At 54.4% G+C, this 26756-nt stretch overlaps 1 protein-coding gene across 3 annotated transcripts in view; it reads left to right on the forward strand.

Annotated features, from left to right (window-relative positions):
• Positions 1 to 26756, forward strand: part of EPHA8 (EPH receptor A8) — a 137636-nt gene that overhangs the window by 11491 nt on the left and 99389 nt on the right. For all 3 annotated transcript variants that reach the window (XM_048824902.2, XM_048824903.2, XM_075120994.1), the window contains exon 2: positions 19047 to 19111. In XM_048824902.2, the coding sequence (XP_048680859.2) occupies positions 19047 to 19111 (65 nt within the window). The remainder of the gene's footprint in view (positions 1 to 19046; positions 19112 to 26756) is intronic.

Genomic DNA, 26756 nt, shown 5'->3' on the forward strand with positions numbered 1-26756 from the left:
CACAGTCCAGAGCTGGCTAGGCTCTGTTAGAAAGGAGAGAAGTGTGATCGCATCACGGTGGAGCTGAGAGTAAAGAAAACAAGGCTCATTTTCCAAGCTAATGCTCCCCTGCACCCAGTGCGATTGGGGAGCCCGAGTGCCTGGGAGGCTCTGTCTGCGCTCTCGCTACTGACAGCTCTCTCTTCTTGCTAGTGCACGACTCTTAGCATGAGACGCTGCCCTGTGCTGCTCCAGGCTCCTTTCTCCTGGCGAGCTCCGTGGCAGATGCTGCTCATCAAGAGTTTTCATATTCACTTAAAGGAGCCACTCCTGAGAGCACCCAGGGCTCTTTCATCTTCTCTGTCTTTCGACCAGGCATTGTCCTGGGTTCTGGGTCTCTGCTGGCCCTCTGGCATGTCACACACACAGCTGCCCTGTGGGGCCAGCACCCCCCTCACACAGCAAAGTCAGCATGAGGGACACCACATGGCAGCTCAGCTCCTGATCACCACCTCACTGGGGCAGTCTCTACTCCCATATTTCTTGGGCACTGGATCCATTGACCTGGATCAGGAGATTCCTCTGGGGAAGAAGAGGGGATCCACTCCCCATTCCTGCTAGCCGCTTCCTCACTGGAGTCTGGTCGACAGCCTCCACAGCTCAGCCTCTCTCCTTCCCCCTTCCCTCCCCAGCTCCGAGCCTCGGCCTTTCCCTCTTGTAGCTCAACTTTATGGGTTTGGCCAGACATGAATCTCATTCTCTGGGCTCCTGCCCCAGCTGATTCAGTCCCCAACTCAGGCCTCCTCCCTTCCGCTTTCCCCTCAGGAGCCTGCATGGACACCCATAACTTCTCTCCCCAAAGACTAAGGTCAGCCATGCCCAGGGCCACGCTCCCACAGCACAGGGCTGTTACCTCTACCCACCCATCCTTCTTCCCAGTGGCCTGCTGCTGGGCTCTCCCAGCACAAAGCGCTGCCCATCCCACTGGTACTAGCCATGTCTTCTCTCTGCTGATGGGGCAAGTGCAGCAGCGACCCCTCCACTCACTGGCCCTCCCGGGCTCCATCTGCTCCCACAATGCCTGTCCTCTCCCATGGCTCCTGAGGGTTCCTTCTCCTTCGCCTCATCTCACGCCTCCGGGCCTTGAACGGTTCCATGGAGCTGCTTATTTCATCTCCAGCCCACTGGGTTTTCCCACCCCCTCCTCAGTCTCTTGCCCTGAACGTATAACAAGCCGTAGCCCTTCTTCGGATTCCCACACTCGCCAGCCAGGGGCGCGCTGACAAGCTAGTTGGGCAGGGGAAGGAGCAGGCCCGTGACACAGGGGAACTTGCACTCCTACCTGAGAGCTGGGGAGCAGTCAGACAAGACGTCTGTGCATATGTTGGTCAGGCCCCTCCCAGAGTCCACATGCTGCTTTCAGGCCCCTTGGGGCTGTTATTCAGCACTCTGATCCTCCTCTGTTTGCCAGGCTCCAGCAAGGTGCGGGGCAGCATCCAGCTGGCCCCAGACCTACAGTTACTGGAGCCCCTCTCATTTGCAAAGAGCCATATTCACAGGCCAGCGAACGGATTTGTAATGCCCCGCCCTGGCTGGATTGCTGGCAGCAGGAATCAAACCTAGGTCCTCTGGAGCTAAATGGAGGGGACTCAGCTGTCTGAGTTAGCAAGGCCAGCTACCTTAGCAGGCTCATCCATCTCTAAATGTGGCCCAGTCGCCACTAGAGGGGGACAGAGTGCTGCCTGGAGTCAGTGGGGACGATTTATTTGTCATTCATTATTCTCCCGGTGAAAAATAAAACTCCAGGTACCCCCAAGACCAATGTTTCCCAGCACGAGTGCTATTGCTGCTAAGGGCAAGACCAGGGGTGGGCAAACTATGGCCCGTGGGCCGCATCCAGCCCACCAGCCGTTTTAATCTGGCCCTTGAGCTCCTGCTGGCCAGCGGGATCTGGGGCTTGCCGTGCTCCAGCCGGGGATCAGGGTCAGTGGCCTCTCCACATGGCTCCCAGAAGCAGTGGCATGGCCGCGCTCTGGCTCCTACATGTTGAGGCAGCCGGGGGCTCCACTCTGCAAGCTGCCCCTGCCCCAAGTGCCACCCCCGAAGCTTCCATTGGCCGGGAACAACAGCCAATGGGAGCTGCAGAGGCTGTGCCTGCGGACAGGGCAGCATGCAGAGCCGCCTGGCTGCACCTCCGCCTAGGAGCCAGAGATGGGACATGCTGCTGCTTCTGGGAGCCACTTGAGGTAAGCCCCACCTGGAGCCTGCACCCCTGAACCTCCCCCGCGCCCCTGCCCCAGCCCTGATCCCCCTCCCACCCTCAGAACCCTTAGGTCCCAGCCCAGAACACCCTCCTACACCCCAAACTCCTCATCCCCAGCCCCACCCCAGAGCCCACACCCCCAACCAGAGCCCTCATCCCCCCCACCTCACTCCCCTGCCCCAGCCCAGAGCCCCCTCCCACACCCTGAACTCCTCATTTCTGGCCCCACCCCAGAGCCCTCACCCCCTCCCACACGCCAACCCCAATTTTGTGAGCATTCATGGCCCGCCATACAATTTCTATCCCCAGATGTGGCCTTTGGGCCAAAAAGTTTGCCCATCCCTGGGATAGACCCAGGTTTTCAAAGTTGCTGAGGAGCTGCAGCTTCTATTGCAGGCAGTAGTGGCCTGGAGTGCTCACCCCCTTTCTGGATCCGGCCCATTGGGTGCAGGGGCGGCAGGTTTGTAGAAATTTTGGTGGTGCCCAAACCCGCCCCCCAAGCTCCACCCCCAAACTCCACCCCCCACCTGCCTAAGGCTCTGGGAGGGAGTTTGGGTGGGGGCGAGGAGGTCTGGGGTGCAGGCCCTGGGCTGGGGCAGGTGATTGGGGTGCAGGATGGGTGAGAGGTTGGGCTCTGGGAGGGAGTTTGGGTGGGGGAAGGGGTCTGGGGTGCAGGTTCTGGGATGGAGTTTGTGTGCAGGGTGCTGGCTCTAGGCTTGGGCAAGGGGTGGGGGTGCAGGAGGGGGTGAAGGGTGCAGGCTCTGGGAGGGAGTTTGGGGGCCAAAGGGGGGATGTAGGCTCTGGGAGGGGCTGGGGAGAGCGGGGGGGCTGGGAGTCTCCACATTCTGCTACCCCTAGGCACTGCCCCCGCAGCTTCCCATTGGCCTCTGGGGTGCTTGGGGCAGGACACAGACCAACCCCACTCAGGGGCTGCAGGGAGGTGCCGGCAGCCATGTGGAGCGAGCAGGCAGGAAGCCGTTCAGCTCTCCTGTGCTGCCGGTGGTGAGTGGGGGCCCCCGGGCTGTTTTAAATGGCCCAGGGGATGCACAGGGCGGGGGCGCCCGGGAAGGAAGGTGGGGCCGAGGGAGAGACCAGTGCTGGAGCCAGGCCCTGGAATATTCCTGGTGCCCAGGCACCACGGGCCCATAGAACTCGCCACCCATGCTTGGGAGGTGCTTAACTTCAGGCATCCAGGTTTGGACATTGTGGTCAGTAAGAATAGCATGTGATTTAGCGAACCAGTCCGGAGGCTGTAACTGGTGTGGACAAACAATCCACTGCAAAATCAAAAATTTTACAGCTGCTTTCAACTACCTGAAAGGGGGTTCCAAGGAGGATGGATCTAGACTGTTCTCAGTGGTAGCAGATGACAGAACGAGGAGTAATGGTCTCAAGTTGCAGTGGGGGAGGTTAAGGTTGGATATTAGGAAAAAACTTTTTCACTAGGAGGGTGGTGAAACACTGGAATGCATTACCTAGGGAGGTGATGGAATCTCCTTCCTTAGAAGTTTTTAAGATCAGGCTTGACAAAGCCCTGGCTGGGATGATTTAGTTGGGGATTGGTCCTGCTTTGAGCAGGGGGATGGACTAGATGACCTCCTGAGATTCCTTCCAACCTTGATATTCTATGATTCTATGAATAACAAACAATCTGGAGCCATTCATGGGTTGTTCCTGGACAGGACAAACTCCATATACCAGTGATACCAACTCCCAGTTTTACTGTGAGTTTTTCAGGATTTGATTTTTTCTTAAATCCTGGAGTCGTGAGAATTTCATCTTTCTTTTCAAGAGAAGGTACATTTCTAGCCCCCTCATTGCTGTGGAGAAAAGCTTGAAAGTGTGACCCTGTAGAGAACAGAAGGCCAAGAAAAACACCTGACATTTTGTTATTGTTTAAAATCTCATGGGTTTTAAGCAAGTCTGATAATGTTTAGAGGCCTGATTCACGGTGTTGAAGGCTTGCGGGGTTGGCCGCTCTGCTGATTCGCTGATTAAATGGTTGGCTACAGATACCTGGCCACACCTGTCTCTTGAAAATACTGCTTCGGTCTATGGGGAAAGCATGCCACTGCCCGGTTTGCCTCCTGCAGGGGGTGCCCATTCCTGGTGCCCATTCCTTGCCCCCTTTCCATAGATTCCAAGGCCAGAAGGGACCACTGTGATCATTCAGTCCGACCCTCTGGAACTCTACCACAACCATTCCTGCTGGAATGAGAGCAGATATTTTATAAAAAATCCAAACTTGACTCAAAAAAGGCCAGTGATAGAGAGGCCTAGACAAACTGGAGGATTGGGCCAAAAGAAATCTGATGAGGTTCAATAAGGATAAGTGCAGGGTCCTGCACTTAGGACGGAAGAACCCAATGCACCGCTACAGACTAGGGACCGAATGGCTAGGCAGCAGTTCTGCGGAAAAGGACCTAGGGGTGACAGTGGACGAGAAGCTGGATATGAGTCAGCAGTGTGCCCTTGTTTCTAAGAAGGCCAATGGCATTTTGGGATGTATAAGTAGGGGCATAGCGAGCAGATCGAGGGACGTGATCGTCCCCCTCTATTCGACATTGGTGAGGCCTCATCTGGAGTACTGTGTCCAGTTTTGGGCCCCACACTACAAGAAGGATGTGGATAAATTGGAGAGAGTCCAGCAAAGGGCAACACAAATGATTAGGGGTCTGGAACACATGACTTCTGAGGAGAGGCTGAGGGAACTGGGATTGTTTAGTCTGCAGAAGAGAAGAATGAGGGGGGCTTTGATAGCTGCTTTCAACTACCTGAGAGGTGGTTCCAGAGAGGATGGTTCTAGACTATTCTCAGTGGTGGAAGAGGACAGGACAAGGAGTAATGGTCTCAAGTTGCAGTGGGGGAGGTTTAGGTTGGATATTAGGAAAAACTTTTTCACTCGGAGGGTGGTGAAACACTGGAATGCGTTACCTAGGGAGGTGGTAGAATCTCCTTCCTTAGAAGTTTTTAAGATCAGGCTTGACAAAGCCCTGGCTGGGATGATTTAATTGGGGATTGGTCCTGCTTTGAGCAGGGGGTTGGACTCGATGACTTCCTGAGGTCCCTTCCAACCCTGATATTCTATGATTCTATGATTCTATGAGGCCGTGACTCTGATGCTTGCTTTCTGCTTTGGTTTATTCATGGTGCTGTGCTGGATCCAGTAGTGGGGAGAACCCAGAGTGTGGGGGAGTTGAGAGCCCTGCTTGGCGAGGGTGCCCGGAGAGGGGAGCTCAGTTTCACCACTCTGCTGTTTGAGTGGGTTAGTAACTGAGAGGCAGAGAACAGACATGTCGGGAAAACACAGCAAAGAGTTTAATTATCAATGCAAAAGGTGTTCCAGGGACAGAGCCTGGCTGGGAATCTTGGGAGGCCTTTGAAGTTCTAATGGCGAAGAACTGAAGCCCAAGGGGACAGGGCTGCTCCCACTGACCCTTCCTCTCCATGTGTGTGCTACTGAGATGACTGCCTGGGAGGGAGAGGATCTAATCAGTGGGCCGAGGACTGCAGCAGGTTAACAGTTAGTGAGGGATCTTGGAGCTCCTCTTGCTCCCCTGCTGCTTTCGGATATGCCTAGAAACATTCTGGATGAAAGGGACCCCTTATGAAGCATCTGGCACGGCCATCTGCACTGGGGCAGGGCTGATTGCTCTGTCTCTGTACCGTCGATGCTAGCTGTGGGTCTAGTCCAGCTCACCTGCAGTGGGGCAGGCCTTGTCCTATGTTCTTTTCCCCACTGCGAACCCAGGAGCAAGGCTTGGTGGGAGGTATTTTCTGCGCTTCTTGTGATCTTTAATTCTGTGCCTTTCATTAACATCAGTTGCTGTTGTGTGGCTAAGTCACCCCTCGCCACGGTGAGAAACTTCCCTTAACTGGACTGTTCAGTCTTCTGTGTTTCAATTAATCCTGACACGTTACCCATGGGCAGCATGTCTAGTGGTTAAAGCAAAGAAATCCAAGTCAAGAGAGCTGGCCTCTGTCCCTATCGAAGCCAATGTCTCACTGTGTCACTTTGGGTAAGACTTGCAGCACCTCCTGCCTCAGTTTCCCTATCTGTAAAGTAGGGAGAAGGCTGTTTACTCACTCTTACGAGCCACAGATTAAGTGCAAAATCTAATCACTATTATAATGACAAGTAAAACCAGTCAGATTTCTGCTGACTGGGCCAATAGCATCATATCCTGTCGCACGTCTAAGGGATTGTGAGCCTCGTTCTTATGCCATAAAACAGGATATCTGCTTTCATACATGAGCACATAGTCTGGAGACTGCATCCTTAGGGCTAGATGGGAACTACACATGTGTCCATTAGCTGTTTATTTTACAATAATGGAAATGCTCATTACCTCTCCCCCTGCACATGGGGACCTGGGTAAGCAGCTCCGGATGGGACCGAGATTGGACAGAATGTAGCTGATTCGTTTCCTGCCACTCACCAAGGCACAGTGCTTGGGCGGGAGGAGGAGTGCGCTGCAGGAGCCATGCAGCACAAGCAGCGGCTGCCAGGCATACACGGTGTCCCAGCGTCCCTGGGCGATGCTCTGGAACTGCTCCCTACGAAGCCTGGCAGGACTCTGGGGAAGTCTCCTCTCTGGGAGCAGCCTGTCTGCAAGGCAAGAAACTCACACGGCGCCCACCTTCCTGGGTCTGACCTCGGAGCATTCAGCATCCTCTGCCCCTTCGTGCGCTTCCCCCAGCAAGTCCGCCCAGGCAGGGTCCTGGGGAAGCCAGAGGATCCTGCCCCCCAACTCCACAGTCAGACGTGACTCTCAGCCAGCCAGTAAAACAGAGGTTTATTAGACGACAGGAACACGGTCTAACACAGAGCTTGTCGGTGCAGAGAACAGGACTCCTCAGCTGGCTCCATTTTGGGGGGAAGTGAGCCAGACAACCACGTCTGCACTTCACTCCATGTCCCCAGTCAGCCCCAACTGACTCACTCTCCCCGTCCTCCTCCTCTGGACTTTGTCCCTTTCCCAGGCCAGGAGGTCACCTGATTCCTTTGTTCTCCAACCCTTTAGCTTTCACCTTGCAGGGGGGAAGGACCCAGGCCATCAGTTGCCAGGAGACAGAGTGTCAGCCATTTATGTACACTGGCCCTTTGCTCTGCAACAATTACACCTCCTTATCCCACCACCTAGAGACTGAAGAAATGCATAGGGGAAACTGAGGCACCCCTACAGTATTCAGAGGAAACATTAAGAACAGTCCCACTTCGTCACATCTCTCCCCCTTCCAGACCGAACTGAGCAAGGTCACTTTAGCTGGCGACCTGGGGAAGTTCGAACCCACCAATGGGTTCCCATGGATGCCCCATCATCTCTCCCATTCCTTGGTGGGAGTTACACCAGGCCCTTCCTATTTTACGCTCTCCCTTAGGTCGGGTGTGCTCGATGGCACTCACAGGCCGCATTTGGGAAAGTTTATGCAGCCCATGCCCTTTTTCCACCCCAAAATCCCTGGGGTTCAAACTGAGATCAGGTCTTCTCCCAGCGCTCCAGTCTGGAGGGCTGTGATTCGGGCTCTCTTGGTTAAGAGCCCCCGTCTTGACTTTGGCCACCCTCTGGCTATGTGTCTCTGTCACCCGCCGCTCGGCATCAGCCCCTTTCATTGGATGCAGCCATGTCCAGGCAGAGGGGTCAGTATACACTGCAAAGCACCGCCCCAATAGATACGGCTGCAGCTCTTTAAGGGCCTGCCCCATGGCCAGACGTTTCTTCTTTATGGCCACGTAATTCTGCTCCCGGGGCAGCAGCTTTTTGCTTGGGCACCCAGTGGGGTGTCTCCCCCCCTCCGCATCGACCTGCATTAGTATCATGCCCAGCCCTGTGTCTGTGGCATCGGTGAACACTGTAAAGGGCTTGGCACTGTTCGGGTTTACCAGATTTACCAGGCCCTGGGTTAGAGCCTCCTTCAGTGCACAGAGAGCCCTCTGGCGCTGCTCGGTCCAGACCACCTTGTCTGACTTCTCCTTTGTACGTAGCTCAGTGATGGGAGTAGCTAGGGAGCTAAAGTGGGGTACAAACCCCCAGTAGTACCCCGCCATCCTGATAAAGGCCTGGACCTTTTTTCGGTCTGGAGAATGGGCCAATCTCTGATCCTCTCCACCAGCCCCTTGGACTGAGAGTGATATGCAGAGGTCCAAGGCCAGACCACACAATTCTCCCACAAGCCCTGGAGCAGGGCTGACATGACATTGGACCCCTGGTCTGTAAGGATCTCGCTGGGAACCCCTTCTTTGCTGAAGATGGTCAGCAGCATGTCTGCCTCAGCAGAGGGCAGATGCCCCACCCCTGGGTAGCGGTTGGCAAAATCCAACACCACCAGGATGCATTTCTTCCCCAACCAGATCGCCTTGCTGAGGGGCCCCACTATGTCCAGAGCCCCTTCCCTGCCATGGGATCACTTCCCAGCAGCGCCTCTGGACCAGGCAAACCTGGTTAGCAGCCATCCTGCCCTGCCTGTGGGCCCCCCCCCCTCAGCTGGGGTCTTATCTGCCCCCTTGCTCAGCGCTGTCCTGGCTGTCCCAGTGGGGGCAGGCAGCGAGCTCTCTGCTCTCTTTACCGCATCAGAGCCAGTGTGAGCCCCCTCTCCAGTGTTCAGGGGGGCAGGGAAAATCTCTTTGTCCCACCCAGCCCCAGGGGTCTGGTTACAGGTTGGCAGGTATCCTAAGCCTAGCAGCTCCTCCCTCCTGCCAGCCAGGTCATCTGCATTTTCACTGACCATTTCCCTCTTCGCCAATTGGTTCCCTGGATTCAAATTCAAACCCTTGGCCATTACAGGAGCAGGGCCTGGATCCGGTCCCAAAGAGACACAGTCACCCCCCAACAGGGTCTCACAGCTGATATTCTGGAGAACCCCAACAACTAGCCAGCCCGACCCCTTCTGGGTCTGCACAGGGATCTGGGCCATCGGCAGGGTGAGGGGCTTCATCCCTAGGACCTAGGACCCTCACCCAGGTCTCACAGCCCCTCAGCATCTGAGGCTGCACCACCCAGGGCCTGACAACAGTTCTCTCTGTTCCAGGGTCTTGCCACCCCAGGAATGTCTCCCCATTGACCGCCACCTTCCGCTCCCACTGAGGGTCCGAGGGGCCTGAATCCAGGAGACTCCACACAGACATATAGGTTGGGGTCAGGAGTGGGAGCCTGTCTACCACCCCACCCATCTGGCTGATGGTGTCCATGGTCTTGGGACCCAACAAGGGAGCTAGACACCAGAGCTTTTCCGCAGAGTCCCCCTGGTTCAAATCACCAGCCTGCTCAAAGGCAGTGTGGTGGGCATCCACATCCCCCCCCTTAACCAGGGGCAGCAATTTAGTGTCAAGGTTCCCTGCGGAACTGGCATCCCGGGGTTGATCCCCACTCACCCCTGGGAGGTCCCCTATGCCTTTCCGCTCCACCATAGAATCATAGAATATCAGGGTTGGAAGGGACCTCAGAAGGTCATCTAGTCCAACCCCCTGCTCAAAGCAGGACCAATCCCCAAATAATCATCCCAGCCAGGGCTTTGTCAAGCCTGACCTTAAAAACTTCTAAGGAAGGAGATTCCACCACCTCCCTGGGTAACACATTCCAGTGTTTCACCACTCTCCTAGTGAAAAAGTTTTTCCTAATATCCAACCTAAACCTCCCCCACTGCAACTTATGACCATTACTCCTTGTTCTGTCATCTGCTACCACTGAGAACAATCTATATCCATCCTCTTGGGAGGGATAGCTCAGTGGTTTGAGCATTGGCCTGCTAAACCCAGGGTTGTGAGTTCAATCCTTGAGGGGGCCATTTAGGGATCTGGGGCAAAAATTTGCCCCGCTTTGAGCAGGGACTTGGACTAGATGACTTCCTGAGGTCCCTTCCAATCCTGATATTCTATTCTATGATTCTTTGGAACTCCCTTTCAGATAGTTGAAAGCAGCTATCAAATCCCCCCTCATTCTTCTGTTCCGCAGACTAAACAATCCCAGTTCCTTCAGCGTCTCCTCATAAGTCATGTGTTCCAGTCCCCTAATAATTTTTGTTGCCCTCCGCTGGACTTTCTCCAATTTATCCACATCCTTCTTGTAGTGTGGGGCCCAAAACTGGACACAGTACTCCAGATGAGGCCTCACCAATGTCGAATAGAGGGGAACGATCACGTCCCTCGATCTGCTGGCAATGCCCCTACTTATACATCCCAAAATGTCATTGGTCTTCTTGGCAACAAGGGCACACCTTTGACTCATATCCAACTTCTTGTCCACCGTAACCCCTAGGTCCTTTTCTGCAGAACTGCTGCCTAGCCATTCGGTCCCTAGTCTGTAGCGGTGCATGGGATTCTTCCGTCCTAAGTGCAGCACTCTGCACTTGTCCTTGTTGAACCTCATCAGATTTCTTTTGGCCCAATCCTCCAATTTGTCTAGGGCCCTCTGTATCCTATCCCTACCCGCCAGCGTATCTACCTCTCCTCCCAGTTTAGTGTCATCTGCAAACTTGCTGAGGGTGCAATCCACACCATCCTCCAGATCATTTATGAAGATATTGAACAAAACCGGCGCGAGGACCGACCCTTGGGGCACTCCACTTGATACCGACTGCCAACTAGACATGGAGCCATTGATCACAACCCGTTGAACCCGACAATCTAGCCAACTTTCTATCCACCATATAGTCCATTTATCCAGCCCATACTTCTTTAACTTGCTGGCAAGAATACTGTGGGAGACCGTGTCAAAAGCTTTGCTAAAGTCAAGGAACAACACGTCCACCGCTTTCCCCTCATCCACAGAGCCAGTTATCTCATCATAGAAGGCGATTAGATTAGTCAGGCATGACTTGCCCTTGGTCAATCCATGCTGACTGTTCCTGATCACTTTCCTCTCCTCTAAGTACTTCAGAATTGATTCCTTGAGGACCTGCTCCATGATTTTCACCAGGTCATGCTGCTGCTGCTTTTCCTGCAGCTCTTTCTCAGGCTCTCGCTGGCTCTCTCAGTCCTCTTGCTCTCTTGGACTCAGCTCCAATCCCATCCGTCTCTGATCCCCCGATGGGGAACCCGATCATGAAGACCCCCATCTGGTCGGGGACAGGAGTCTTGGGGATGCCTGGCTACTGCTCCAGCTGCTCCCAGATCCTCCCCGATCTGGGTCAGGAATCTGCTCCTTAGAGCGGTCATCATCCTCCAGCTGCACGATTAACTGTGCTTTGGAGAACTTTCCAATGCGCAACGCTCTCTTTTTGTACAGGGTTACAATGACCTTCTTAAGGAGATGGTGAGAGGCCATCACTCCACTGTTCCCAAGTTGTTGTGGACTCACAGGCCTGTGTGCTCTCAGCTACCCACGGTTTCCAGGGAGAACCCTAGTATACCAGCCCCTCTTGAGGTCACCACCTCTTTGCCAGGGTCAAGCTGCAGACTCCTCCACCCCGGGACCGCTCGCTGCAATCCCCAGGGGGACGCTGTTACTGCAAAAGTCCTTCTCGCTGTTCACACACTCCCAGGGGTTAACCGGCCCCTGAGACCGTCCCTCTCTGAGCCTTCAGCACGCCTGGTCCTCGTTATCCCCCCTTCGTTTTACTGTTCCCCAGTCACTTACTGCAGGAAACGCCATCCACGAGGTGCAGTACATCCCACCTCTGTCACCAGTTGTCACGGAGACTGTGGGCGATGCTCTGGAACTGCTCCCTACGAAGCCAGGCAGGACTCTGGTGAAGTCTCCTCTCTGGGAGCAGACTGTCGGCAGGGCAAGAAGCTCACACGGCTTCCACCTTCCTGGGTCTGACCTCGGAGCATTCAGCATCCTCTGCCCCTCTGTGCGCTTCCCAACCAGAGGGTCCTGCCCCCCAACTTCGCAGTCAGATGTGACTCTCAGCCAGGTTTATTAGATGACAGGAACATGGTCTAAAACAGAGCTTGTAGGTTCAGAAAACAGGACCCGTCAGCCGGGTCCATTTTGAGGGGCAGTGAGCCAGACAACCATGTCTACACTTCACTCCACATCCTCAGCCAGCCCAAAACTGAATCACTCCCCAGCCCCTCCTCCTCTGGGCTTTGTCCCTGTCCCGGGCCAGGAGGTCATCTGATTCCTTTGCTCTCCAACACCTTTAGCTCTCACCTTGCAGGGGGGAAGGGCCCAGGCCATCAGTTGCCAGGAGACAGAGTGTCGGCCATTTATGTACACTGGCCCTTTGCTCTGCAACAATTACACCTCCTTATCCCACCACCTAGAGACTTAAGAAATGCCTAGGGGAAACTGAGGCACCCCCACAGTATTCAGAGGAAACCTTAAGAACAATCCCACTTTGTCACACATGGAACCTTAATCCTGGATCATAGCAGGCTTCCAAAGCCTTCCCGGTCGCTCACAGTGAGATCGGAGGCCGTGTCTTTGCTTGCCTAGGGCACTGTTTTCCCGTGGAGGGTCCCAGCAGGGCCTATGCTAGCAGCGACCTCCCTGCTGCCTGGCTGGCGAGTAAGGCGTCCTGTGTGTCGCCAAGGGCGCAGGTCGCCTGCTGCAGCATTCCGAGCAGGAAATCTTCCAGATCCAGCCCCTTGCTGGGTGAATTACCCAGGGCAAATAGGCAGAAAATCTTCCAATTAACAATAACAAATAACAATGGACGTGAGATCTCGGAGGTAATTACTGTGTGCCGAGGGCAAGGCAGCTCTTTGGCAGTCTGTGCAGTGCCTGCCAGGCGCACAGGGCCTCGTCCTGCTGCTGAGCCAATGAAACCCTGAAAATTCTTTCCAATTGTTCTGCTAACATTAATAAATGGCTCCAGAGCCCCTAATCTGCTCTGTCAGGAGCGTGATGCCTGGGCCCTTCGCAGTCAGCTTGCTTCCCCGCTACCTGCCTCCGCCACCCGTTCCCTGAGTTGTAATAGTAAGTGAAAGTGGCACTGTTCCTCTGGCTGCATGGAGCCCGCCCTTGCTAGAGGAGAATGCCCTGCCTGCTGGAGTCTCCTTCCTGGCCTTGAGGGAGCCCAGCTGAGGCGGGTTCAGCAGTGGTGTTTATTGTTTGTATTCCGGTTCCTAGAGTCCCCTGCCAGGTCTGGTCTCCACACCACTTTTGTACCAATGGAATTATTTCACTTAGGGCTGTGATTTTTCTACTGACATAGTGAAATGGGTGCAACCCCCAGTGTGGACATAGTTATATCAGTGCAAAAGAGCCTGATCCTGGGATTGCCTCAGAGGAGGTGGGAGCCAATAGCCAATCAGCAGAGAGGAGAGAAGGATCAGGGTGCACGCTTGGCAGCTGTCTGATGACATCGTCAGTGGCCAAAGGTCCCTGTTTCTGTGCTTGCAGGTGCTGGCTGATATTTTGAGCTGCCTCTGCTAAGCCATGCAGTTGGGGTGGCCACACTGGAGCACACACTCTCTGGCCAGTGTGCCTTGGGGCTGTGCCGACTGGGTTGCCACCTTTCTAATCACTGGCAGCCGGACCCCTGAGGTCCTGCCCCACCTCTTCCCTGAGGCCCGGCCCCTGCCTCACCTATTCCCTTCAGGCCATGCCCCCTTCTCCGCCTCTTCCCCCAAGGCCCTGCCCCTGTCGCTTGTGCCTCTCTCCCCTCCCCCTCTCCTTGGCTTGCTGGATTGTCTCCACCTCCCTCCCCTGACAGCTGGGCTCCCTCTGCTCTGGGAACCACTGCAGCCTGACAAGGAGCCAGCCTGCAGGTAGAAGGTGGCCCTGGCTGAGCAGGGGCTGGCGTGGGTTAATGACCTGGAGCCTCCCCCTGCCCCATGGTGACCAGACTGTTAGTGTCCAGTCAGTGCATCTGACTGGACACTGCCAGGTCCCCTTTTCAACTGGACTTTCCAATAAAAACCCAGGCACCTGGCATCCCTAACTGGCACCCAGACATAGAAGCCAAAAACCAGACTGTCCGGGTAAAACCTGAATGCGTGGCAGCCCTGCCCAGAGTCCGGGTACCATCTCGCTGAGCAGGGCTGTAGACACCCCTATCCGAGAGGGAGTCAGTGTCTGGCCTTTCTGAGCACCTTTCGCCTGCCTGCCACATCGCCAGAGCAAGCTCGAGCCAGCAGCGTTTCACCCACATGCTCACGGCATGTGAGCAGGGCGTGTGGGTGCCATGCCAGCTGTGTCTGCTACCAAAGGGCTGTCGAGCTGGTGGTGGGTGGTGCTGTGCGGGGGTCTGAGGCCCGGTGCTGGCAAAGTGCAGGGAGTGTTACAGGCCATGGCAGGGGTGGTTCCATGCCAGAGGGTTAAGAGATTGTGAAAGCCAAAGATCAAGCAGTAGCGAAGCAGGGAAAGGCTGGAGAGAGCGGGTGGGAGGATCGATTGCTGGTCGATAGAAGCAATGGAAGGTCAGTTTGTCCTGCTCCTGATACAAGGCTGAGCCTGCCGAGAGACTCCGGAAATCCGCAATCTCCTGTTTGCCTTACAAGCTTTATTGATTGAAGCGTCCAGGGAAACATACCAGGTGCAGAGCATTTCTGGGGCAGGCGTGCACTTCCCGTAGGCTAATTCCAAGCAGTAGCTGAGCTGCTGGGCACATCTGTATGGGGCTAATGGGAGCCAGGTGTATCAGTTTGCAGCCCGCAGGCAATCTCCCCCCTCTCTGCTTTTATTCCATGCTGGCTTCCTCTCCTTCTCCCAGAAGACATTGAACTGGCTTAAATAGAAAACTCTTGAGAGTGTGTAAAGACATCCTCGTCCCTCCCCTGGCCTAAGCAGCTTTCCTCTCCCTGGATTGATTTGTCTGGGCCTCCTCCTTAAGCTGGGCTCCCAGTGGTAGGAGGGCATTAGAAGGGGTGACTTTGATGGCACCCCTCTTGCAGCCTCTCCCCTGCAGTCTGTTCTTGAGAACTCCAGTCTCTCGTGTGGTGTTAGCAGAGTCGTGAAGGGGGGTAGCTGCTTCTGGCTGGGAAGTGGGGCAGCGTTTGGTCTGCAGACTTCAAAGCCAGATCACACCATGCATGAAGTGAGTTGAAAGGGCTCAGCTGAGCCTCCAGAAGACAATGAGAAACTGCCAGCCCAGCGAGGTGAGTGCTGCACTGGGCTGGGGAAGGCTCAGGAGAATGTCTCAAGTCCTTCCCGTCTTCTCCTTGCCCCTCCTGCTCTCTGTCCTCTCCCATCTCCCATTTCCTCAGGAGGGGCTGATACATGGGAGTGCCCCCTGTGCTGGACGGTGCATGGATCCTTGTTGCAGAGGACCCTGATCTGCAGCAGTTTGTAGAGCCTGGCTGAGCACACAGCCCCTGTTAGCAGAACATCACCAGAGCTAGAGCTGTGTCCCTTCCCAGCCCAGCAAGGGACCTGCACTAGGAACTCTCAGTGACCCCAGGTGAGAAGGGCCCCTGCAAATCGGCCTGTTACCCTTAGTCAGCTCCTCACTGTCTGTGAGCTGAGTAACAGCCATGGACATCAGTGCCCCAAAGGGTGAGACCCTCTGCAGGGTTTAATCGGGTGCAAGGTGCTGCCCTGTGCGGGGATGGGTGAGGGTCAGGGCAGAGCAAACAGGAATCAGACCCATGCACCCACTCTCCCCCACACTCACAGCTCCCCTAAAGATCTGTCATGCTGGCTTCACCTCTGGTTTGCTCTGCAGTCACCGTTCACCTCTCCCAGCTCTGCACTGTCCCTTCCCGCAGGAGGTAAGTGGGAAGAGACGCTGGGAGAAGGGTCCGGGGGCATTTGTCCCCTCTGCCTACATCTCACCGCTTGATACCTGCTTGCTTTGCCCTGATGATGATGCAGGCCCCAGCCCACTCAGCCACAGACTCTGAGAGCAGAACGAGCACCCTGCTAATTGTCCAGCTCTTGTCACCCTTGCGGCCACAGTAGCTGAGGGCTCCTGCCTGTCAGGTCTGGACAGGGGCTTGCGGCATCTGTCATTAGTATCGGAGGAGCTAGTCAAGACATCTACAGTTGTAATCCAGCCAGCTGTAAATGTTCACCTCTAGAACAAAGACCGCAGGATGGGAGGCTGTCTCCTGGGAAGTAGGGACTCTGAAAAAGATTTGTGGGAGGGGGTGCATACTGAGCTGAACACACTCTCCCAGTGCGACCCTGTGACCAAAAGGGCTAATGTGATTATGGGATGCAAGAACAGGGGACTCTCGAGTAGGAGCACAGAGGTCATTTTATATCTGTGTTTGGCATTGGTGTGACTGCTGCTGGAATCCTGTGTCCAGTTCTGGTGCTCATAATTCAAGGAGGATGTTGCTATATTAGAGATGGTTCAGCCAAGAGCCACAAGAATGATTAAAGGATTAGAAAACCTGCCTTAGAGTGATAGACTCAAGGAGCTCCATCTATGTAGCTTAACAAAGAGAAGGGTAAGGGGTGACTTGATCACAGAGTGTAAGTGCCCACATGGGGAATAAATGTTTAATAATGGGCTCTTCGATCTAGCAGAGGAAGGTCTAACACGATCCAATGGCTGGAAGTTGGAGCTGGAAAATTGAGGTTGGAAACGAGACATACATTTTTGACAGTGAGAGTAAATAACCATTGGAACAATTTACCAAGGGTTGTGGAGGATTCTCCATCATTGACTGTTTTTAAATGAAGATTGGATATTGTTCTAAAAGATCTGCTCTAGGAATTATTCTGGGGAAGTTTTCTGGTCTGGGGGATATGGGAGGTCAGACTAGGTGATCACAGTGGTCTCTTCTGGCCTTGGAATCCATGGAGCTCTGAGCGTAGGTGGATATGGGAGCACACATTCTGCACCAAAAAATAAAAGTTCTGTGCACAATATTTTAAAATTCTGCAAATTTTATTTGTCAAATAAACGTGGAGGCTCCAGCGTAGCACTGAGGAACACAGGCCACTGGTTGCACAGAGGTGGAAGATCACTATGCAGCCCACCCCGGGACACAGACTCAGCAGTGAGGCTGCACCCAACCCTGACACAGCACAAGGACCGGGCCTGTCCCCGAAAAACATGAGGGCCCTCCCCTCTGTGCCAGGTGCACCAGGCGTGGGCAGGCAGGCTCAGCCCAGCAGGATGCAAGTGTGGAGAGGCTTAGTGTGGGGGGATCCAGGTGTGGGTTGAGAGGGTTCTGTGTGGGGCAATCTGGTTGCGGGTGGCTCAGTGGGGGATCTGTGTGTGGGGGGTGGATCTGGATGCACAGGGGCTTGTTGGGGAGTTCTGGGTGCAACAGTAAAGGGACTCTGCAGGGGGGTCCAGGTGAAGGTGGTTGGGGCTCAGCATGGGGGAGTCTGGGTGTGGAGGGGATAGAGTTTGGCGTGGGCTCTGGGTGTGGGGGACTCAGTGGGGTGGGGAATCAGGTGCAACTGGTTGGGGCTCGGTGGGGTGCAGGGGCAGTGGGGCTCATCGGGGGAGTTCTGAGTGTGGGGGTGAGGCTTGACAGGAGGGTCTGGGTATGAGGGGGTCTGGAAGCGTGGGGGTTGGGTGGATGGGGGAACAGCTCCCTGTAGAGGGATCCCTCCTCCTGCAGCTGAGGAGTGTTGGGTGCAGGAAGCGGCGGGAGGGGGTTTGAAGAGCTTCCTGCAGCTGCAGGAGAAATCTGGGGGTAAGTCTGACCCAGCCCCAGATGCTGTGTAGGGGAAGAGGACGTCCTGTCCTCCCCAGCCCAGCTGAGCTAGTAGCTGAGCCTGGTGCAGGGTAGGAGCCACCAGCCAGGCTTTCCTCAGTTCCACCCCCTGCCTCACAGTGATTTACCTCTCTGCTGGCTGCCCTGGGTACCTGAAACATACTGCTGGGGAGGGTCGCATGACTAATCTTGTGGCTTCCCTTTGCTTCCCTGTCAGAAGGTCAGTTTTCTGCAGGGAAACAAAGACATCTGTGGGGGACATAAATTCTGCACATGCACAGTGGTGCAGAATTCCCAAGGAGTAACACAGCCTCATGGTCCTGCACTTAGGACGGAAGAATCCCATGCAATGCTACAGACTAGGGACCAAATGGCTAGGCAGCAGTTCTGCAGAAAAGGACCTAGGGGTTACAGTAGACGAGAAGCTGGATATGAGTCAACAGTGTGCCCTTGTTGCCAAGAAGGCCAATGGCATTTTGGGCTGTATAAGTAGGGGCATTGCCAGCAGATCGAGGGACATGATCGTTCCCCTCTATTCGACATTGGTGAGGCCTCATCTGGAGTACTGTGTCCAGTTTTGGGCCCCACACTACAAGAAGGATGTGGAAAAATTGGAAAGCATCCAGCGGAGGGCAACAAAAATGATTAGGGGGCTGGAACACATGACTTCTGAGGAGAGGCTGAGGGAACTGGGATTGTTTAGTCTGCGGAAGAGAAGAATGAGGGGGGATTTGATAGCTGCTTTCAACTACCTGAAAGGGGGTTCCAAAGAGAATGGATCTAGACTATTCTCAGTGGTAGAAGAGGACAGAACAAGAAGCAATGGTGTCAAGTTGCAGTGTGGGAGATTTCGGTTGGATATTAGGAAAAACTATTTCACTAGGAGAGTGGTGAAGCACTGGAATGCGTTACCTAGGGAGGTGGTGGAATCTCCTTCCTTTGAGATTTTTAAGGTCAGGCTTGACAAAGCCCTGGCTCGGATGATTTAGTCGGGGATCGGTCCTGCTTTGAGCAGGGGGTTGGACTAGATGACCTCCTGAGGTCCCTTTCAACCCTGATATTCTATGATTCTATGGCCTCATGGTGTAGGTGGGTGTGCTGTGGGGTGGGAGCACAGAGCATCACGGTGTAGGTGGGTGTGCTGCAGGGTGGGAGCACAGAGCCTCACGGTGTAGCTTGGGTTGTGCTGTGGGGTGGGAGCACACGGTCTCACAGTGTAGGTTGGGCTGTGTTGCTTTTCAGGGTGTTTGTGAAAGGTGAGCAGTTTTCTAATGCATTTTTTCCTCCCGTGTTTTCCAGTGAACTTGTTGGACACAGCAATGATCCCCGGAGACTGGGGCTGGCTGACCTACCCATCGCACGGGGTGAGTATGAGGCTATGAGCACACTGACGAAATGGGGTCTTTGGGAGCCGGCAGGGCATGTTGGCTGTGGCCCTTCTGGGCAGCTTTGGTGTAAATGGAAATGAGACAGCAATGCCTTCTCCCTGTTGAACATACAAGCCTCTTCAGCCTGCAGCTGAGCCTAGCAGAGTTTGCCAGAAGGGTCTGTAGCACAGTCCTGTTGCCCTCGGCCGTCTCCTCGGCACGGGTGGGTGTTCCGTGGTGAGGTGTTCTCAGGCCCCACGCGGCTGTACTGGGGTGAGCATGCTCAGGAGTTGGAGTCTCCTTTGGTTGTTGTCTAGCACAACCCAGGAGGTTGGAGTTACACGGCAGTTTCTTATCAGCCTCAAGATTACAATTTGCACAAATAGAGCAACAGGGATATTTGTGTGGCAGGAAACTGGTATTGTTAAAAGACAACTCTGTAAGACCGCACTGCTGGTGACACACCTTGACGGGCCATGAAAGGGCTGTAACCACGATCCCCCGATTTCTACCCCCGGCTGGGAACAGCACAAGCTGTCGCCATCACGTGTACCCACAAGCAAGCAAGCCATGCAGACACACCTATATTCAAACACAGCAACTGTGCTCCAAACATGTGCATACCTCCCCTCCCCCCTCATGTGGACACACACACACACACACACACACACACACACACACACACACACACACAGTTCCCCATGTTCGACTTCCCCCACCCAAGGACAGCACCCCTGACAACACACGTTTATAGTGGACCCAACCTGGGAGCGAAATACCAACCAACACCAATTTGTTTGCCCAGTTACCGTTTGCAGCCTTCTCAGCTGTGATTTGCAGCCCATCTGCTCCTCTCCCGGATGCCTGTGTCACCGAGTGCCCCACTGCCTGTTGGCATTATGTTGGGCACTGCAAGAGGCCAGTGTCAAAGCCAGAGTCACAAGCTGGAAATGGGACTTGGAGAGGGCCAGGTTCTCATGAGGGTTTAGCCGTAGCCCTGTGGTTTCATTGTCTCCATTGGGCACATTGAGCCTCCCTCACACTGAATAGCACCTTCCTGGGCCAGACACGGACTCAGGTGCACTTCAGGATGAGACGGGATCAGCATCTGGCTACACATGTGCACATCTGTGAGTCAGGGAGGGGCTGTTATGTAATGCCGCCAGCCGTTTCCCACTAATCAGCGGCTGTTGGCTGTGGTGGTGTTGGTGCTTGCTCTGAGACTTGTGCTCATCCAATCAGGGAACAAAAACAGTCCCACTCGTTACGTGGCCAATCAGAACGAAGCAACACAGCTTCTAGCGGAACTGAAATGTGCCGGAGTGGCCTTCTCAGAAGTGTTGCGTTTTTATGGTCCCCTCTTTTTCCTCTCTTCTCTAAACTACGTGGCCCTAATCTCTTCAATTCCTTCTCATAGAGGAATCATTCCAAGGCTCCAATCATTTTCTCTGATCTGTTGCTGGAGTCTTTCTCTCTCTGCTCTATCTGTTTGAGAAGGAGTGATCCGAACTGTGAAGTCTTAATAATAACGATGAGGAGATTTTATGTAGAATATTATCAAATATGTAATTACATCAAATCCTTGGCTCAGCTCTGACTTTAATTTTAGAAACTGCAATGATGAGTACCCTGCAAACAGAATATATTGTAGATGGTTAGACCTTTTCCAGCCACGCTGCCTTACTGCACACAAGCGTCAGACCTCACAATATGGTCTCCAATGCTTTGTCCAACCTAGGTTTAAATACTCAGGCAACGAGGCTTTTGCCACATCCTTCAGGAAACAATTCCACATGTTCATACAGGACAACCCTGCTTCAGTGCTGCTTCTGACATTCAGAGTCAATTTTCCTTTGTTCACTTTCATTCCGTTCCCCTTTGTAACATCCTTTGTAACACAATTCCTTCCCCTCCTAGGTAGTCACACCCTTCAAACACTCAGGGACTGTTGTCACATCTCGCCCTGTGGCTGTTCCTTTGCCAAGCTCTACCTGTCGCATTCAACTCTTTCAATCCCTCCCACCAGCTCTCTAGTGAATCCTTTTGGTTAATCTTCCGGGGCTAGACCCCAGCAGGTGTAAATCAGCGTATCTGCATTGACTGCAGTGGATCGTTGCCCATTTACTCTAGCTTAGGATCTGCCCTGATGTGTAGTTTTGCATCCTAAGTTAATTTTCTTATTCTCCTGGGTCCCTCTGTTGCCTGAGACACAGCTGAGCACATCCTCTGCCTTTGCGTTCACTCATCTCTTGGCTCCTGCTTCCTCTCCCGCTGTGCTGACTGCTCATTCAGCATCTCTGCATTCTTCTTTCTGCTCCTGTGCCATTTGTCTTTAGTTCCCTCCTCTTCTTGCCTCTTTGGGCGACCTCTGCTACTTCCATAGCTAGAGCCACCACCTCCATGCTGATAACATCCAAACCTCTCTGTCCAGCCTCCACCCTCTCTTGCAGCCAGTGGTGGCTTCTCTCAGGTGTCCTGCCACCAACTCACACTCACTCTCTCCAGGATGAACTTCTTTAACTGACAACTCCGCTAGCCTTCCTGTCTCCCAGGCCTGTGACTGTGGTGTCCTTGACTCAGCTTTCTCCTCTTTCCCATGTGGTCACCACCAGGCTAGAGTCAGTCTATCAAAACTGTTTCACTTTGTATAAATAATTAAATATTGAGCAGGACAGAGGCAGCCCAGTGGGCAGAGCATTGACCTGCGATGTGGGAGATTCCAGGTCAAGTCTCTATGTCAAATGAGGCAGAGCTGGGCCTGAAGGTGAGTCTCTTAACACCCTGGTGAGTGCCAGGCTAGGCTTGTCAAAACCAGGAGGTTTCTGCGAAACATTTTGGTTTAGACAGAACGGCATTATTCAATAGAAAAAAGGTTAGTTGAAAAACTTTCGATCAGCTCCACCTTTACGCTGTCTGGGTTTCAGCGATGGTGGCTTCCTAGCATGCCAGCTCCCCAGCTCCTGGCCTCCTAAACTAGGATAGGCAGAAGGTCCCTAAAAGTGTGTGTGTGGAGGAGGGCAATGGCACCCCAACTGTGCCCTGGTCCCTGCACCACCTGTTCTCCCTGAACCCCCACCCTTGTACCTCCCATTCCCCCAAGATCCCGCCCTCACTCTGCCCCTTCTCCCCAAGTCCCCTGCTTCCTTCACAAGTGGGAGGGCCCTGGCCCCCTAGCTCCCTCTGTTCCTGCGCCCCGTCCTAAACCCATTTGTTGCTTTGGATAAACAGTTTCATTTCCTGTGTTTCCTGTTCCATATTTGCCACTTAAAATAGCCTTTGAAGATGTGCCCTTGTGACGATTTCTCCATTGACTGGTGAACGTTACCCCAAATGAGCATCTCATTACCCTCTGTCCAACAGCCTGTGCTTTGAATCCAAGTCTGTCCTGGCTGGCGAGGGCCAGCAGGGGGTGCTGTGTCTGATGCTGATGGGAATTGTCAACACCTGTCCATTGGGAGGGCAGCTGCTGTGTCCAGAGAATGTCACTCGCTGCACTGATGATCTGGCTAGCTACTGCCCTGTCTGCCGTCTCGCATTGTTGGTTCGGAGTCTACGAAGGTTGTGGCTCCAACAATTTTCAGACCAACTTGATGCCTCTGGCAGCCTTGAGTCCTGGCGGTGTGGTTTCAGGACTGGGTCCCGCACTGCTGGCCTTGGCAGACCTCCTGGCGATGAGTTAAGATTGTGTGCCCATGCCGGTATTGCTACCCTGGGAGTGGCCAAAGCAGCACAATATCACCGGGCGGCACGGGGCAGGGCTCCTGCTCCCTGAGGGTGTTCTCATGTGGAGCTCCACGGCATGCCCCCTCCCCTTCCTTCTCAGTGTATAGGGGGCCGCTGGAAGGGCTTGCAATGCGATATGCCTGCAGGCTGCTGGTGGCACCCAGCTCTCCATCACTGCCTCCCCAAGCCCAGCTAGGACTCCTAAGACCTGGCCCAGGGGCGGATGAGACTGGCACACGAGTGAGAGCTGGTTGGCTGAGCTCAGTCTAGGTAAGATAGCGGCTCGTGGTTGGGGAGCAAGCAGAAGATAGCTGTGGGTTATGGCTGTCCCATGTGCTGAGGATGCATCTGCCATGAGTTCCCAGGCTGGGGGGCAGTTGGGGCGCTAGCTGCTGTGAAGCACTACCATGCAGAAGCGCTATCTGGGTGGCTTTCTACCATTCATTCGGGGCTCGGCAGTTGTGACCATTTCTTTCAGATACAGCCCTTACTGCATCGTCCACGCTTTTGCCACCACTCGCTTAGACGCTGCACGGGGCTCTGCAGGGGGCTGCACTCCAAGGGTCTGTCTCCACAGCCGCTGGGAGGGTGACATGCATCCTCTAGCTGTGCTCTGGCTGCACCTGGAAATAGCAGTGGGACTGCAAGGGCACGGGCAGCTCGGGCTACCCACCTAAGAAACATACCCAGGAGTCAGGTGGGATTGTACTAAGGCGGCTAGCCTGAGCCACCCATGTCACCATGGCCCCACTGCTATCTTTAGGGGCTAGCTCCAGCAGAGCTAGCAGATATTCAACTCCCTGCGCTGGGAATTACACCTCCCAGCAGCTGTGTAGACGGACCCCGTGACACCTGGAGACAGGAGCTGGTGCGGAATGCTGCAGCTTCTCCCTGGAGCAGTGTGTCTCAGAGGGAGCCCGTGCCACGGTCCCAGCTCCAACATCCACGTGGTGCCAGGGTCGTGGGGTAGAATTTAAGGCATTGTTTTTTCCCTGTGGAGCCCCCAGTGGTTTGGGACCTGCCTGCCTGAGAGATGCTTGTCTCCTTGTGCCATCCTGCCCCCACTGAAATTAGTGTGGATGTCTGAGTCGCCCCCTCCCCCTGCTGCATAATAGAGAGGCAGGGCAGTCTCTGTCAAGGCCCCAGACCTTAGAATGTAACCCGCTCTTCCCCCCGCTGGCATCTGCTGCCCATCAGGGCCTGTTCTCAGACCAGCTACTGACCCAAGCTGTGGGAGGGAGGGGCTGCGGGGGTAGCTGTTGGCCTGGGGAAGGGGCATATTGTCACACTGGGATTTTACTGAGCCTGGTTGTTTTTGGCAAAGGCATCTTGAGCTCAGACTCCTCTCTGAAAAGCTACCTAACTAAATAAAGCTCTTGCTCTCCCCCCTAGGGCTGGCTGTCCGTGGTCCTGGCCTGAATGATCAGGCTTCAGGGTGTTAATTGCCTTGGCTGGAGGGTCACCCTGAAGGCGTCTCAGCCTGCGTGGAAGATGCAGGGCTCCTCTAATGCTGAGCCTTCATTCCCAGCGTTAATTCTGTCCCATGTGAAATATGACTCACGGCCAGATTAATCTGTCACAGACGCCTCCTGTCAAGGGATGGAATTTCCCACTCTAGCTTCCTCCATCAAGAGACAGGCCATCTCATCCTTCACCCCCCGAGCCATGCCCCCCAGCACGCTCATTGCCTCCCTTTCCTCCCAGCAGGGCCGTGCTCTAAGCCTGCTGCCAGGTTCAGACCCCAGGCGCACACCAAGCGCTGGTGGGTTTCCCTCGGCACGGGCACACGGTGGGCTGCCAATGTGCTCTGTGTGCACTACAAGAGCACAGAGCACCAGCCCCTAAAGGGGCGCCATCTGCCGGGGGCTCAGGGGAAGGATAACACCAAATTAGCGTCATCTATCAGGTTCTGCCTAATTACAAGGCGGGAGCTCCATGGAATGCCCCAGGGGACCTTTGCAGCCTGGTACCAATGGTATTCGCTTGGTGGAGAACATGGCAATCCTGTTCAAGTGCTAATGTTAGCAGAGTTGGCATGAGGGCCCCACAGAGCGGGCTGCTGGAGCCCCTGATCCTCCACTCGGAGGCCTCTAGGAATGTCACAGCAAAGCTCCGCTTTCGCTTAAGAGCAACAGGAGCCTTCGAGACTTCTAGCCCCGCTGTTTGTCCATGCAGTCCGCTTCCTGCCTCCCCAGATTCCCCCAGCTGAGACCCCTACTTCCCTGGGCCCCTCTTCACACCCCTCCAGGATGCCTGCCCTGCTGCATCTCTCACGGTTCTCCTGTCCTCCACGTCCTGGCTTAGCCCAGCAGACTGGCTCGGAAAGGCAGCTTAGACTGGTCCGTGTTTATATGCATTGCGCTTTACCCAGTTTGAAACAGCTTGTTACTTTTGATGCTCACCCCGACTCTCCCCAAAACACTGGCTGGTTTCTCCTCAGCAAGAGGAAACAAAACACACCTAGACCTTCTGGGCCCAGCCAGGTTGAAACTCTGATGGCTCTGGAAAGGCAATTTTTAAAACACCATCGCTTCAAAGCACTGCCCAGGGATGAGCTGCAGCATGCCGAATTTCAGGAGGATCATTGTCTTCTGAGGGAGTCAGGGGGCTGTGAAAACTGGGCTTTGTTTTTCTTTACTGTTCAATGTGGTCTTGGTGTCATGGCAGCCTTGGCTTCCTCCATCATGTCTCTCTGCAAACAGTGCCTGCCCCTAGGCTGGGATGGGCCGGCAAGCGCCGGTGGGGATGGTATTTGTTCTCATGTGGACTGTTGTCTGTTAGGAGCGGGACCAAGAGGCTAACAACCATATTTCCAAGAGGCCCCTAGCAGGCTGTAGCTGCAGATGGTGATAACTTTCAGTCATCATTGCCCTAGATTGGATTTGGACTGGCAGCCTCAAAAGGGACCTCCTCCCTCACTTTCAGCTGCAGCTGGTGGGAGGCGCTGGTGAGTTGCTCTGTCTGAGCCTCACAGACAGAGGAGCCAGGGCCGGAAGCACAAACGCAGCCGCCTGAGTGCGCTCGGGCTGGGCGCCCTTTGACCCCAGGGAAGGGCAGGCAGCGGGAAGTGTTGGGGTCTGGTTTGACATTTCCTCTCTCTGGGTGATTAACGGGTGCGTAATTGGCTGTAATAGCCACACTGACTGTCACCCTCCATCTCGGTGACACATGCAGGGGGAGGAAGGGTTAGTGGGGGCCGCCCTGTTCCTGCAGGCTTCCGCTCCTCTCAATTAAAACTTCAAAGCGCTCCCAAGAGGTTCACGGCCAACTCCCTCCCTGGAACCGTTCCCTTCACACTGACAATTAAACTCTTCTCAGTGCCGTCAAACAACCTCACTTCCTGCTTCTCGCCCTGCCCTTTGCCAGTCCCTGCCACAAAGTGCCCCAGTACCCCCCTCCCCTGTGCCCGCATAGCACATGACCCATCAGCCCCTCTGCAAATTGCATTTCTACTGACTAATTAAAATGCTGATGAGATGAGTCAACATATTATTAATTATTGTATCATCTCCTTTGATTTACAAAGTCAAACAGGAAATGATTTTGTTCAGATACCGAGTATCTAAAGAGGCTGAATGATTCTTGCAATGCTAATTACGAAGGGAACGCCTGGATGGCACAACCCCCCCTCCCCTCTCCTCGCCCCCACTCCCCATGATATCCCCTGCACCTCCACCAGGACCTCTGGCAGCTGGCGCTGCAGCCTCCTCCCTCCTGCTCTGCTCAATCCCAGAGGACAGAAAGGACCAGGCTACTTGTATGGATGGGACAATGCAAAGAAGAAGATGTCATGCCAGAGGGGTGTGACTATGCTAATAGCTGTGTTAAATCCCTAAACATGCCCAGTGGGATCTAGATACTTCCAGAAGCCTTAGCCAGGCCTCCAACCAGACTGAGAAACTGCCCTTTCACTAGTGAA

The sequence above is a fragment of the Caretta caretta genome, chromosome 18, assembly GCF_965140235.1.
Source record: "Caretta caretta isolate rCarCar2 chromosome 18, rCarCar1.hap1, whole genome shotgun sequence".
NCBI classification, from domain to species: Eukaryota; Metazoa; Chordata; order Testudines; family Cheloniidae; genus Caretta; species Caretta caretta.